Below are 16,518 nucleotides of genomic sequence, written 5' to 3' on the forward strand. Positions count from 1 at the left end.
CCTTTTTGATATAATTTTGATTTTTTATAAAATTAATTAATTTGAATATAAAATACTTACATATTTATACTGTATATTACCTGCATAAAAACTAAAGTTAGATTGATTAATCTATTTTGGTGATATTAACTGAAAGTAGGCAGTATTATACTTATTACTACATTGCTTGGTGAACAATCAAAAGTAACTGAAGCTAAGTAATTCACACTATTTATAGACATTTTTTCAGAATCACCTGCTTTCTATAGATTGTTTTAAGTACAGTTGTAAAGTTTTGATTTTTAAGAGTTGCTTTGAAGGCATGGCAGATGTTGGTTTTGCTAATAGTGCTGGAAAGCACAGCAGGTTCAAAGTTGCAAATATGCTTAACACATATAAAAAAATAGTGTGATTTTCTATTAAACTTCGTTGTTTTCAATTGTCAGTAAACTATAGTGGAAGCCTAAAGTCCATAAATATTTGCTTCTAGACCCTCAAACTTCTTGAGTTTGTATATGCGTGTGTTCATCTGTGTTTGGGAAGAGGAACACATGTAAATGCACACTGGAAAATGTTACATATTGTAGTTTTAGCATCAGTACCATGGATAAATATTGGGGTTGTTTTCCAGGGCTTAAAATTCCATTAGAATTTCACACAGTCATACACACATACACATATTCATACAATCTGGGTATGAGATGCAAGGATACAGAATTTTGGTTCCGACTTTGCCCTGGGTTTATGTATTACATTTACTCTCAACTAGAAATACACAGAAATTATAAACTGCCTAACAAAATATAAATGGTCTCTATAATGCATGATGTGAGTTTTGTCTAATACAATTTTAAAATTTCAAGAGTGCAGAAGTTACTTTAATATAGTTTTTTGGAAATACTGAAACATTAAAACTATGCTATAAGTAATGAGAGATATATGTGTTAACAATATACCAATATTACACTGACTTTGTACTTTGCTTTAGTTTCTGCTAGCTCAAGATGCCCTTATAATAATATGAAATAAAATAACTGTGAACATAAATTATAGAAGACCAAATACAATATCATTCCAGGAAAAAGCTACCTTGAATTTAAATCTAGCTAAAGACCTAACAAATATTAATTAACTAAAATATTGAATTTGGCTAATTAAATTTTATTTTCAAAGAGTATACAGATATTTAACCAGAAACTATTGTTATATTTCTTTTCAGATAGCCAAGAGTTCTTTCAAAATATCCCATCAAAGAAAATGTTCATTCTAACTCCCCAGTGATTCTACCCTTGGTGATGGCTAATTGTATTTCCCGCTCAAGATGTAATCTATTAATACTTTATGTAGCTGATGAAAACTTTTGTTTTTCTTTCCAGGCCTTTAATTGCCAGCTTCAACATGAAAAAATAAACGTATTTCGCTATATGGTTATTTCCCACCAAAGGAGGGTAGCACTGTTAATATAACCAATATTCTTAAGAAAGTTGTTATTAAAATAATTGAAGGGAACCAGTTCTTAGATCCCACTTTCCTTATTTCTCCTCAACCAAAATAACATATGCCTATATGAAAATTCAATTTGCCCTGTGAAACTTAGGTGCATTGGTTCAGTTGAGGCAGCATATGAAACAATCCATCACATAGGTTTCTCACTGCAGAAAGTAAAATGAACAGTAAGAGCTTCTGGTAAATGCTAAAGTGCCGCTAACCAAACTGACCTTGGATCCTCTTATCCCAGAAAAGTTATATTGATATCAAATGCTAACTCTATAAAATGATCTCATTCTAAAATTGACTTTTTTTTTCTAATGAAGATGGAAACCTTGCTATGATTAACCTTTTAACTCTCTGTCTGAAGGGTGTTTCACTTATGGTTAGTAAAAACCATTAAAATGAGTGATACTGCTGGCAACTTTCTTGGATATTAACTAATTTGTGATGGGGCATTAGAAGTTCACCCGACCTTGGAATGTAAAAGTCAGATTTTAAGTCTGTGATAGAAGAATCCATCCCATACTAACGCTTAAGAATAACTGATACCATTGCTGCAAAAGAACATGAAATATGCGGCTCATTCATTGTCATTCATGTGGGATCTTACCTAAAGCATTATAAAGGATAGACATTTTTCAGTCTTTCAAACCAATATCTGGAATTATCTTCCAGGACTGTTAAACCAATTCCGCAAAGAAAGAAAATATGTAAATATTATATTAAACAAACGACAGCTTACGAAAAGACGGAACGCAGGCTGCACTATAGTTACAGAAGAAAACTCACAACCTCCTTAATTATAAAGCATCTTTTAACAATTTCATAAGGATACGGATAGGTCAGGGCTTTGATGAGTTGCCTGCAAAACTTCAGTTTCTCTGGACTGCTAAAATTTAGTTGGCAGCCTCTGCCTTCAGGCATCCGCATTCAGTAAGGTTCCCCTTTTTGCGTGGCGGCTCAAGTTATCCCCACGTAGGTCTGTGCCTCCTGCGCACACCCTCCAGTACCAGCGCTACCCGGGTTGCTGTTTGTTTCCCAGTACTTGTTTCCGATAATACTCACCTGGAGGAGAATTTTACTTTCCACTTTAAAAACTTAGATTTTCTTTTTGGTTAGCATCACATAAATACAACTACTATTAAGAATCGTCTTTCTTCAAGGGTCTGAGCATGTATTTAGTTAAAATTCTCTGACATTCCTTAAAATCCTCTGAATTCCTAGACTGTCTTCTTCCCCAAGAAAGGGAAATTTTTACCATTTGGAATAGGGTGCTATTTAAAGAACTCTGAAATCAGAATTAAAAAAAAAAAAAAAACACAACGAAAACTTTTTTCTCATATGCTCTGCCAAGTTCCATTGCAAGTTCCAACTATTGTGCAATAATTTGGAAATCCAGTTAACGATGGGAAAAATCTAGCCACTCAGTCGGGAACTTGCAATGGAAAAGTCAAGGAACGGCACCCGCACGCACGGCCAGCGGACGCTGCATCCCAGGGTGCAATCCTCTCCCCATCGCTCAGATGGAAGGTCACGCTTCGCAATCGATTTCACATACTTGTCACTTGTCCTTTTTTCTCAACGCTCTGGTAAACTAGTTTGAATCTTGGAGAGCTTAACGCAGTTGGCTGAGTGTTGCGCTCGGAGAAACACGTGCCCCCAAAATAAAAGGACCAAAGCAGCCTCGCCGAATTTGGCGGCGAGGAGCCAGGGAGGAAAGACCTGTACCATAACGCCCGCCGCCTCACTCTAGTGCGAGAATCTTCCCAGTCATCTCTCCGCCCCCTTTCGCCGAGGGTGCCCGGCGCGCCCTTACCTGAGCTATCGCTTTTCCTCTTGCCGCCACTTCTCTTCTCCGCCTCCGCGGGTGACAGCGCCTGGCGGCCGTAGTCCCCTGGCGGGCACGCGGCCCCGGTCGGGGTGCTGGAGCCCAAGCTGGAAGAGTTGGAACACAGGACCGGCGGGCTGCTTCCCAGCTCCGGGGGCCCTCCCGAGTCCGGCTGGAGGCAGAGGCTGTGCCGAGCCGCGCTTGGCGGGGAGGACATCTGCGGGAGGTGCCAGTTGGTTTGCAGAGCCTGGTGCTGCTGCTGCTGGTGGTGGTGGTGGTGATGGTGGTGGTGGTGGTGGTGCCCCCTGTGATGCTGGCTGGCAAACATGCCCTCCTCGTTGGGGTATCCCGCGATTATGCAAGACGAGGAAGAAGTGGAGAGCTCGGGATAGGACATATGGTCAGATCTTCCATGGAGGGCGAGAGAGGACTGGGAGAACGGGTGCAAGCCTTGCGCGGTGGCGTGAGGGCTGCGCAGGCAGCCAAAGAGCGGGTGTTCCATAGCATGCAAGTCTCGGGTTCCAGGCAGAAGACTTCACGACGGTTCCAAACGCCGCCACCCTCTGTTACTTTTCCCTGGAAACCGTGTGACTTTTCCCCCTCCCAAAGCAATAGCCGCCCGCGTTTCAGCAGAGCTCGTATAATCCCGGTCCTGAGCCCTAGCGGCCAGTCTCCTTTACATATAAACACTCGGACCTGGAGGAGCTTCCCTCCGAGCTACTCAGATGTTAAGAGTAGGAGAGGTTGAAGCCAAAAGAAGGTGGTCCCAGAGAACTGCTTTCAAGGGGAAACGGCTCTGAGAGGTTATAAATAGAGTGTAACGTGAGCTGGGGGCTGGCTTAGGAGCCCAGTGCTGACCACATGCGAACTCCCTCCAAAACTCCGGCTCAGTCCGCGCCATGCGCTCGCAGTTCCACTTCCTATCGCCGGCTGGACGCACGCAGCGCGCCCACGCCCGCCCGCCCCTGCCAGCAGCCGGGACTGCAAGCGGCGCGCCTGGCGCCTAAACCCGAGCCCCGGCGGGCAGCGGCTCCCTTTCCCACTCCGTCGGCCAGGCCGCGCCGCAGCGCCCCCCAGCCCCAACCCCGCACCCAGTGTCCGACCTGCTCACTGCTCTCATGAAAGGTGTCTTGTCAGTGACCCCTGGGCACTGTCACCTGCAGGAAAGCTTGGGCTGCGCCTAACTGTGGAGGAGCACGAAAGGAGCACTAGGATTAAGGGAAAAAGACCAGAGCTAGTCTGGCGCGCGCTCAGATAAGTTTCTCAAACTTCACATCAATTCGTGCCCTGGGCGCAGGGGCACTCCTAGCTTTTTACAGCCGGTGTCTGTGGGTGGGTTGTTAATGGGCTGGGACCTCAGATCCGAGGATGCTGGGAAGTGACCCACGAGCAAAGAAAGGGCCATTTTCGGTGCTGCAAGGAACGAGACCCGGTGGGGTGGTAGAAAGCATGGGGCGGTGACAGTTGCAGATGTCCTGACTCTGGCATCCTCACCTGCGGTGCCAGGTGGGGTCTTTTCCTCTGCTTTCCGCAAATGTCCTCCCTCCCGATTTCCTAGTCCCACTCCATTTCCTAGCCACTTGTCCACCAAGAAGAACTTTTCCTGGATCAGGAGTATTCCGAAGCGCTTACGTCCCGGTCACAAGTGAAGTGTATATTGCACGCACATTTCCAGTCTTTTCCCTCAGGAGCCAGCCCACGTCCCCTTGTTTTCCTCCAGAAACCCATCTCTCTTCCGCTCAAAGATAAATCAGCTAATCGCACCCCTCCCCACCCCCCGCCATGGTTCCATTTACTGAAAAAATATTGCACTTCGGTATCCCTTAAAGTTCGGGTCTCCCTGGTTACAATCTTGCATCATAGAAAATGAATTAGAAAACTTTCCACCAGTAAATTAATGCGAGCGGCGGCTGGGCTTTGATACCGTCACATGCTTGAGCGACGACACCGTCTGCTGGGGGCCAAGTCGTTTACACAAGGTAAGCACGCCGCCCGCTCATAATGAGCTGCAGGAACAGTCGCATCATTCCTGGGACGTGTCGCATCAGGAGAATATCGGCGCTCACCTATCCCGCCCGGGACCCCAAATGTGCCACCAGCAGCGTCGCCCTGTTATTTTCATTGTCTCAGGTGTCCAGAGGACGGGGACCAGGTCTTTGAAGTTGTTAATGGGATTAATGGGTACAGCAAACTGGGCCAGACATCTGGTTTGAATTAGGAAAAAGTATTGATTAATCTTTGAGAAATGTCACCAAGGCAGAACCTTTTCCCTAGCCCCGTCCCTCAGGCTTCAGCCTGACCATCTCCCTTTCCTTTTAAGTTGTCCTGTAGAATAGTGGCTTTGCAATAAACCTTTACATCCGTGTGAAAGTTCGAATTGTTTTCCAGTGCTCAGAGGTGGGATAGGGTGGGGGTGATCAGGAATTCTGAGATTTGTAAGCGCTGCTTTCTTTAACGGAAATTGAGCCCTATTTTGAGGGAAATTAGTTTTGCAGACTTCGTTTAAAAAAAAAAAAAAAAGCTAAAACTTTTGTTCACCAGCTGCTCAACTTTTCAGTCTGGGTCTGAGCTGGAACCTGCTGCAAGCGTTTGACGGTAAGGCTTTCTTTGCCGATATGTTTTGGGAATCTAATATTGTTTTAGATTTCGAAAGGGGGTGTTCTTCACGTTGCACGCTTCTAAGGGTTTTAAGCGCTCGCAGGATGGCGTCCAGGGCTTAGATCTTAAGAATGTTTCTTCCTGCCACTCCCCACGCCCTTGGCTCTTTAAGGATAAAAAAGGAGGGGATATATTCTTCTAATATAGTCGGAATATTTTTTGAATTTTCATTGTGTTTATGGTTTCAATATGTGCTCTGATATTAAAAGTTAAAGTACAAAGAGCAGCACTAAACTTCCCAAACTCGGGTAGCTCCTCTACGGATCCTGGGTGAAAGCATTAAAGGCTTTATCCAAAGAAAAATTTAGGCAACCACCTCCATAAAGTCACCAGAAATATTTACATAATACTGTCTACTAAAAGTATTGTGGAAAATGTCAGACAAGACTAATTAAAAGATACACTTGATTTGCACACATCAATAAAAAACATCCATAAAGGTCCTTTTGGTTTGCATTACAGTGGTTTAGAGGGAGAGACACGAGAAATGAATGGATTTGAATTTAACCAGTGTGTTGCAGGTAACCAGCAACTAGCAAACACACAGAAGTTTTCCTCTCCAGGAGCTGCCACTTCTCCTTGAACCTGCCTTGTGACTGTGCTGGCTTTTTTTCTCACTGTGTCAGATGTTAACAACATGTCCAGAAATTTCTCTACAACCTGTCTCAGTCAGTCAGCTGAGTGTGGGGCTAAAAGTCTGGTGAGGAAAAATTAGAAAAGATTAGAAAAGAAAGGAGTTTCTCTGAAAGGCACACAGTTAAAAGAAAGCTAGCAGAAAAGGTCTTTTTAAATGTAGACCCAAAACATATATCAGGAAACCTGATGTCTAATAGAAAGTATAATATAAGGAAAATGTTACTTGGAAGAGAAAAACTGTGATTCAAAGGAAAAAAATGTAAAAAAAGGAGGTCTTGATGCATTCCAGAATTAAATATGACTGGTTTGTTTTCTCTGAATTTCTAAATATATACTAATTATTCCATAAAGTTTTTTTCAGAAGTTTCATTTCTTAGAATATTTGGAAAAACATAAAATATTAACTTTTATTTTCTAGGCCATAGAGAATTTTTTTTAAATGCAATAATAACAGGAAAAATCCTAGCATTTTCTATAATAGCTACATCAATGTCTACATCTATAAAACCCAATGTTGAAAGATGCCTTTTTACCTCAAACGGCTAATTTCATGGAGAATGGTAAAAATTACCAAATTTATTAGAGAATTTCTATAGCATTCATTTTAAACTATATATAGCATAGTATTTACCATATATTTACAATATACTTGAATTTCTGTGAAAAATGTTTCATTAATAATATTTTATGCAAGATTTTGATATCAAGCAGCACATTATAACAAGAGGCTGAATATATGAAAAATGTAAGCTGCTCATCTTTTGTAGAAAACATGATAAAAATTATTTTAAACATGTGCTAAGCTCTTTAAACTTGATAAATGTGTATATCTATGATTCCTTCTGCTTAATGAAATGATATTCAATAGTAAAGGCAGAGGTATTTTTTAATTAATATTTTAAGGGGAAAAGAACTTAAATTAAGCAAGCTGAAAAATTTATGTTTAAATTCTAAGACTCATGACGATTCTTTTAAGAGTTGCCATTCTTCTGTAAGTTTGTGACATGAGATATGATGGGAATAAAAATATTATAAATTAAAAATGATCTTTAGCTACAGATATTATACAATTTTATTTTGAATTTTACCTGCTAGATAAAATTGCCTTGGTAACATATAGTCATGATATATGAATTTAACTACGGAAGATTATGCTGAAACCAGAATTTGTCTCTGAAAGTTTTGTTGAGAGTATAAATATTATTTCTGCTACACTTCTCCAAGAAATAAAGTCAGTTATTTTGAAATAAAGAATTTTGAAAATATATTAAAAGATGCTAAATACTCAATGGTAATTTATGTGATTTATGATGCGCTCCATTTTACAAAACTTTAGAATTGCCTTTCTCCAGGAATTATGAACTATAAAATTTAAGGAAAAATTTGGCTATTGCATGTTATTTAGTGATTCTATATATTTTATTGATTTTTTAAATAAATTACTAGTTTTACATAATAATTGGTGCTTTCACAATAAAATCTGCTATCCTTCTACATATACTAGAAGATATGAATACCTATTCATTACTCCGAAAAGTATAAAATAATATTCAGCATATTTTGTTATTCTAATTTCTCTCTCTTCCTACAATTAGATTTATGATTTCTTTTAGAAATTGGTGGTTTTCTTCAAGTGTCATATAGTAAATAATGTGCTGAAAACTAGCATGAAATATAGATTATGACTGATAATATTAAATTTATGATTTAATTAAAAATTCAAAATATATGCAATCTTTCCTAATTCCAGTTGCTTTCCACATACATTTCATGAAGTTCTAATTATATATTTTTTTGCGTGGGTGTTCAAATTAGGAAGACAATGACTACCTCTCAAATTTCAAAAACTTCTAACTGAACTTCCTTTTGTCCACATGTCTTAAATCCAGAATTATTCAACAAAATTACTTTAAAATGATGCATATGAGGAAAAATTACATTCAATTCCTACATCTTCATTTGCACTCAACTTGTATGTTATTTTTATTGATAAAGTATGCATCTTAAATTTTTATAGTTGAAAATTGCCTCCTTTACATATCTAAGATGTAGAGGCACACTAAAGCAAGACAGTTCCATAGCGAAATGCTATTTATTACATTATGTATTCTATACCATCAAACACATAAGCATTAAATTTCTATCCATATTTTATGGGAAATAAACCATTTCTCCCATGTCATAAAAAGCAATGTTATACTTTTAAGCAGATTGAATTTAGAACAAGTTCATAAATCTTGGGGAAGAAAAATTCAATCAAAACTAAACAGGGGAATTTTAGGTAAAACCTTAGCCTTCTGTTTTAAGTTTTCCAGCTTGAAGAGTTTAACATGACTAATGTAATTTTGACACTATGGTAGGTTTTTCTTATGTGTTTTTATTTTTCATGCTTCATCAATTTGTAGCATGTTTTATTCTTACAGTATCTCTTTCATTGTGAGCCTGGGTTTATGATTTGTATCACTAAAAACCTCTGTGTTTTAGTTGTGCTGGTATAGCTCCCCCAGAATATTTAACTGCACACTACAATTTATATAATTCAGACTCGGCAAAGAAAGACCAGCTGCCTTTGATATCAACATTTTTGTTTATAGGGATAAAGGGAAAATTTTTTGCTTACCAAATAAAATGGAAAGTGAAGGCCAAATACAAGATGTCTTATAACAAAATATTTTTAAGAGTTTAATATTAGTACTTTGATTCAGCTCAGATTTGTAAAAGATTTTGAGAAACGATCTGGAGTAATTTTATACAAGGTAACAGACATATAAAAATGGATCAAAACAAGAATGAAAATGACTAAATGACAAATATCTGCTTATGCCTCAGTTGACCTAAGAAATTAGAAGGATGATCAAAGGACAGATTAGGTCAAGGGAAAACCAGAAGAAAGTATTTAACAGGGGGAAAGGCAGAGAAATAAGATAAGCTTAAATATGCAGAAAATAATTCTATATTTGTAATTCATAAGCCATGTACACTTATAATAATGGTAAAAGGATCCCAGGAACATGTTTTAGTTTAAGTGGAATTTTAAAAATAAGTAATCAGAAAGGTTTATGTTTAAACATATATGTGGCATTTATATTTTTGACAAAAGTAATAAAAACAAAATACTGTTTGAGAAACAGTTTCAAGTAATCACATGTGCATAATGTGAAATGTAGGTACAGATGTGGTCAATGCCTAGAAATGTGCAAGCTACTGAATGTTTGAGGTTCTGAATAATTGTTGCCTTCTCGGCTTACAAATCTGTAACCTGATACTCAGTGTAGTCAATTGTTTTTCTAAATTTTATTTATTTTTAAAGGATGATTTTTGCTAAGTTGGGGTACTAGTATTTGGGAAGGGAATAGCTGGTTTTCAACAGCTTTCAGTGACTGAGGGGGATAAAGAAAAGTATTGGGCTAACTGCATCCTAGAGCACTTCAAAGTACAAGGGAATCCCGGTAGAATAAATCACTAACCAGAACTCAGAAGGAATATCAGCTGTGAGCCCAAGGGCTCAGGATAAGGCAATTCCTCCTACCATCAGCTAACAGTTTTTGTTTTTACTAACAAGGAGACCTGTGATCAAAGTAAAGCTTTCTCCGTACTACATGAGGTATGAGTACCAGTTGAAACCTCTTCAACACAGAGTGGCTATAAAAGATACCCCCTGCTTGGCAAATTCATTCTGCATGAAACTTGCCTTATTACCTCAGAATTGCAGTTATCCCTTTTGTCAAATTTCATATTTCTAAAGACTAATTCTTGAGGGCATAAGTAACTAATGGACAGGAAAACAGTCATGATTGAAAAAGTCCAAACAACCTTGGAATACTTTACGATAAAATACAGTAAATCTTACTACTGATCTTGAAAGCAGGCTGCGTGAGTAGTGGGAAACCTAACAGTTCTTTTCTTTAATCTAGAGCACCTGTAGCAATCTGCAGCAGTATTTCTGCACATACCTTATTTAAGATGACTACATGTACTGGTTTCAGTAGGTGTCTGTGAAGACATACTCAAAGTCAATTTAAATAAATTTTACCCATTATCGAATACAATAACATCTCCACTTACTGCAAACAGCTTTAAGAATATTTATATAGAGAAATAAAAATAGCTCAATTATGACTTTCTAGGATAACTGTTACTTTCTTTTTTTCATAACAAGTTACCATCTGTCGGCCAGTAGTCTCTGTCAATTGCTTATGAGATGCTTGGATTCCTCCAAGTTTTGTTCTTAGTCACCTCTTGTATCCTGCATTATGCAGTTAATGATGTGATTTGATCAGAGTAAAGAGCTGAGTAGCTTTGGATTATTAAGATCAGATTTTCCAAAGTACATGGCCTACTACCATCTAATAGACCCTGCCAAGGCAGATGGCTCAGGCCCAGATGGCATCACTTGGAATTGTTCTTCCAGGTCCAAAGATAAGCACATAACTATGAAACCCCACAAAAATCGTCACTGTTGCATGTGTGGTGACAAAGCTAAATGGGTATCTTTTAAAAAGATATAAAGAAGCACATAGAAGCTTCTACGTGCTGTAAATCTGAGGTTGTTGAATTAGATGTTGGTGTTCCTCTTTCTGTAATAATACTAAAGACGTGCCAATCCATGTGTAGTTCTGTTATGCAGATATTATTTTTCTTAAATAGCAGGTGTTAGATCATTATTATGTGGCATTTGTGACCAAATATAACCTAGTCATCGCTAAAACAAACAAAAAAAATGGGTTAGGTTCCTTGCACTGTAGTGGCAATTCCAGTGACCCAAAATTGCTAAATCTCAACTTCACCTTAACAAGTCGCATGTCATTCTCTCTCTGAACTGCATCATTGCCAATCCAGTTTCTCCAGTCAGAAGTAGGAACTCACCCTCGACAAGCCCCTCCATTCTCACCATCCGGTATGCAATCAGTCATTAGGTACAGTAGTTCCGACTATACCGCTTTAATGTTCATTAACTTTATCCTTCTCTCCATCACCAAGGCCATTACCTTACTGGGTGGCCTCACTGTTCTTAGTTGGATGACACGGGACTCTCCACTGCAATCTACTTGCCTAGAGCATCTCCAGAAGCAGGAGGGAGAATGGTTTTGAATCTTAGCTCTATCATTTTCTGACTCTGTGAGTGCATTCATTTGTTAACTCAAAAGAATATTACAATGAATAAATTCAACAATGTTTTGAGTGTGCCTAATACAATGCCTAACATAAACTTAATAAATGTGGAATAGATTTAAGTTAAATCTAGAGCTGTGCTGTTAAATACAGCCTCATGTGGTTATTGAGCATTTGAAATGTGACCAGTCTAAATTAAGATATGCTTTAAGATTAAAATGCACATCAGATTTCAAAGACTTCAAGTGAAATTAATAACCTTTTATACTGATTACATGTTAAAATGATATTTGATGGATATACTGGCCTAGATAAAGTACATTATTAAAAATCAATTTTCTTTCTTTTTCCTTCTTTTAATATAGCTACTAGAATATTTAAAATTACAAATGTGGCTTATATAATATTTCTCTTAGACAGTGCTGATCTAGAGGAGGTAATTTAACTTTTTCTCTGTTTTATTCTCTCCCTCACAAATAGGTACCAAATTACATATAGATCTGTCAGAATGATGTAAGACCTGATGTAAGAAATCTCTCTGTAAGTTGATCCTGTTGACCCCATGATTAGGAGCTTCACAATGTGGTACCACACCTGGAAATCTCCAGAACAAGACCTCAAGGAAACACAGGAAATCCCTGGAGTGGCAAAACATCCGACTTGAAGACATTCAATTATTTCTCTGTGCATCAGGAGCATCACTGTTAATTAACTATTGATATGCTTGAAAGAGTTTGTTTAGCAATAGCCCTTGCAGAAAAAAAAAGAGCCGTGTATTATTCATGATGAACTAGACAATGCTGCCACAATGAGTTAACTTCTACATCTTATTCCCTTGGCAAAAGTTTCGTTCTTAATCCTGCAAATTTTGATGCAAGATGGTTGGCTCTCCAGGCAGATACTGACCTTGTGAAATAGTCATCTCAACATGTTCCTCCATAACAAGACTCCATAGCAGGGGAAGATGGAAGTGGAGGGTCACACACCTGGTCTTATACACTTTGATGCAAAGGTGATACATGTCATTTTTACTTACAGCTTGTAGGCCAGAACAAAGCCTAATATACCTGCAAGGGGTCTGGAAAATATTCTGAAGCACATGGCTGTTTGATGAGCAGTAAATGTTTCTGCCACACCAGGCTTTGGCAGACTTCAAATTTCTTCCTAATAGGCCTAATTTACACCACTAACTGTATATCCCTTGAGTCTTCCTGGAATATTTTGTTAATGTTTTTCTAGTACAGTGTCTGGCACAAAGTATTCAATAAACATACTCAGCAGAACACTTAGATCTGTAAGTTTCACTTTATCTTTGGACTTAAGAACCCATGTAGCTGCTATATCATATCAGGAAAGTGTAACTGCAACTCTAACTGCAATGAAAATTAACAGATAAAATGCTCAGCCCAGCTTCAATTTTGTTTTGTTTTGTTTTTGATTTTTGTAGTTTTTGCTTTGTTTCTTTGTTCCAGAGCAGAAGTTCATACCTGATTGTCACTGGACTTAGAACAATAGTTGTGTCCACACACAATGGGAGTGGTTCAAATTCTTTGGGGAATTTGTCTTCAAGTATCTGAAGCCAGGTTGGGACACCAGTCTCTATGTGTAAATTAGGTTCATTCCCTTTCAGATGTTGTATTTTATTTTCGGTCAATACTGTCCATTCGGTAATGGTTCACTGCATAGACTTGAAGATGACATTTTGGGCTGTGTCTTGTATTTGTCACTAACTAGCACTTTGTGGCCAGGTTAATTAACTTTTTGGGTCTAGGTTTTCTCATTTCTAAATAAAAATGTTTATTTCTATAATTTCATGTTGACAAACTAGCAAGTCAATCTAAGTCTGGTAAGTGTGTGTGTATATCAGTGATAGATATTGTTATCATAATGATAATTTTCATTATCATCTATCCTGAAGATCTTATTCTATCTAAAAAGAAGTCCCTGTAAAAAATTTTGAAGTATTTACTTATATATATTTATTCATTCCACTATTTCCCTAATTAACACTCTAATATCTTAAAACATCTTGTCTTAAGACAAGATTCCATAAATGTTTGTTGAATGAGTAAATGATATACTAACGATAAATGTAACTCTATTCTCAGCATTTTGTACATAATGATCATACATTTAGGTTACACACATTTCACTTGACTTTTTTACTTGCTTCAAAATATGATTGTAAAAACCGTCTCAGCATATAAAACCTAGAAATTGGGGTGAGTGACAAAAACTCTTCAGTATGGCCAAAAGGACTATTAAGTTCTAAGGAAGAAGCTAACTAACATTGCTTAACTATAGTACTTTGGAATAAATTTATAGTAGCATTTGGCACATTTTATTTTAGGTTTTACTGGATCTAGGCTTTGGTTTAAAGGTAACGAACATTTTTTAATAGCAGATGTTTAGTGGGATAACAAGTGGACTAATCCTACCTTCCATTCTGTTGAAATATGCAACCCCTTGAATTCCAGACAATTAAGACATTTTAACGGTGAAACAAAATACCCCCAAATAAGTAACATTGTAGAACTTAAGATTTAACATCTATGTATATAACTTATGCTTCATTTATATATTGTGTATATGAATTAAGCTAAAAGTAAGCTAATTGTTACATAGGTAATGTTCAGAACTCACTACATCATCTATGCCTGAATAATCTGAGATAGCTATATTAGATAAACATGAACCTACATTTTATTATGCCAATTAAAATTTCTATTATTTTAGAATTGAAACTCTTCCTAGTTCCAGAAAGTTTTTCTGGTGATTTACAGTAGAACTTGATATAACAAAATAATTTAACACAAAGAAAGAAAAACCTACTAGAGCAGTCATTTCAGAACCCTAATCATCAGAAGGACCCTCCTTCTTCTGTTACAAAGAAATTCATTATAGAACCAACTATGTGAAGTTAACAGAGAGAAGCAGAATAGTTATGACAGACTCAGGTAAAGGGAATCTGGTAGCACATGCCTAGTGTTTTGCCTTCTCCTCACTTACCACAGGTTTGTGGGTAGTACCTACAAAGAAACAAAGGAACTAGGGACACAACCTGAAAACCACTAATCTCACTAATATATACAATCCACCCAGTAACATGGCCCCTGAAATGCCATACCTGTGTTTTCCTGGTTCATTGATTTATTTGATAGGCACACTCCTGGGGTAAATATTTGAACCACATTATTTTATTTCTGTCTTCAAGTGTTAGTCATCAGTTCCTTCAGATTTTCTATTTAAAAAAAATATAAAGTTAGATTGTCAAACTTTATGACTGTAGAAATACTTTTAGTGGAGAAAATTTTAATGTAATAACCCTATATTTATCAAGTCAAAATTAGAGAAAAAAAATCTATATGAGGAACATCTCCATAAGATCTGAACAGCGCAGTGTTACTTAACAGAATCCAAAAAAGGACCTAATCCGTACAGAATTCAGTGCCAAAAAAAACAGATTGCCAGACAGAAAGGGGGGCAAATGACAAAAACTTCTAAATTATCAAAGAAAAAATACATATGATCAAGAAATATAAAAATATTGCAAGCTACTTGTAATGAAAATGCAAGGTAAAGATGATAGCATTTTCCTTCTACCAAATTGACAAAGTTTAAGAAACAAGTTACCATGACAAGGATTTAGGAAAATAATAAATCTCATACACTACTGGTAAGAGTGTAGTTAAAACAGATTACCAAGACAAAATCAGCAGTAAATGTTAACTTTTGATTCAATAATTTCAGATGAATATATTCAAAGGAAATAATCAGATATATCAAAAAGTTTGTATATAATCAATTGTCTGAAGTGATATTCATTGTATTGAAAATGTACATCTAAAAATAAAATTGATTAAATGCTTTACGATAAATCATTATGATATAGTGCAACTATTAAAAATCATGTTCTAAGCTAATAATAATATAGAATTATGATATAATTCTAAGAAAAAAAGCAGGCTACAAACATATGTAAAAGATGCTCCAAAAACAACCACATCATACATCTTTGGTTTGTATATATTATATATTTGTCATGTATATTATATATACACAAATATATGATATCAATAGATATACTCAAAATGACAGCAGTTTAATGAATGTTATCTCTGGTTGGTGAGATTAGTAGATATTTGTATTATTTCTTCACATGTTTCAAAGTTGTTTTTTAATTTTATAATGAAGCTATGTCACTTTTATAATCAAGAAAACAACATTATTATTTCTATACAATTAAAAGATGTCCTGTGAAGTAGAAAAAGTCTTTGCGGTTTGAATAAACTTTTTACATGTTAAATAGTTCCATCATGTATAGAAATAATCATCATATAATTATTGACTGACTGGCAGCTTGTGTCAAATACAGTGATTATCTTTGTTATACCTTTCCCTTAGAAACTATTGTTCCTCTTTCTAAATAACATCCATCAGTCTAAAACTGTATTATTATGCTATCTCCAATTCAGAACTACTAATCTGAATTGACTCAAATGTGAAAAGATTCAGTTGTCTGCCCGTACAGTATGGTGAAGCATATGGAGTGCACTACACCTAAGACTGAGAGTTTACACTGGCTGCATGACAGTGTCTGGAGTATAAACTAAGGTGTTGTCTTGGACAAATATAGTCCTTAATGGTTTGAGTTACTGTAAATTTGAAACCAATTCTCCCATGTGTGAAAGTAGAGATTGAGCAAGGGATTTTTTTTTTTTTTTGGCAATGGCAAGGTTCAATATTTACTGGGGGTCAGAACAGTAGAAGGTGTTCTCATATTAATGTATGACAAGGAAAAGTTCAGAGTATCA

At 36.9% G+C, this 16,518-nt stretch overlaps 1 protein-coding gene and 1 long non-coding RNA gene across 3 annotated transcripts in view; one reads left to right on the top strand and one right to left on the bottom strand.

Moving 5' to 3' along the window:
- Positions 1–4,081, bottom strand: part of MEOX2 (mesenchyme homeobox 2) — a 65,502-nt gene extending 61,421 nt beyond the window's left edge. The window contains exon 1 of the mRNA XM_004263479.3: positions 3,287–4,081. Coding sequence (XP_004263527.1) covers positions 3,287–3,800 — 514 coding nt within the window. The 5' untranslated portion in view covers positions 3,801–4,081. The remainder of the gene's footprint in view (positions 1–3,286) is intronic.
- Positions 4,082–5,386: 1,305 nt separating this feature from the next.
- Positions 5,387–13,513, top strand: LOC125965395 (uncharacterized). Of its 2 annotated transcripts, none has more exons than XR_007479215.1 (2): positions 5,387–5,893; positions 12,185–13,513. It is a non-coding gene; the product is annotated as an uncharacterized LOC125965395 (long non-coding RNA). The 2 variants fall into 2 exon arrangements; XR_007479214.1 differs by lacking the exon at positions 5,387–5,893 and adding an exon at positions 10,011–11,710.
- Positions 13,514–16,518: the final 3,005 nt, after the last annotated feature.

The sequence above is a fragment of the Orcinus orca genome, chromosome 9 (genome assembly GCF_937001465.1).
Source record: "Orcinus orca chromosome 9, mOrcOrc1.1, whole genome shotgun sequence".
Taxonomy (NCBI): domain Eukaryota; kingdom Metazoa; phylum Chordata; class Mammalia; order Artiodactyla; family Delphinidae; genus Orcinus; species Orcinus orca.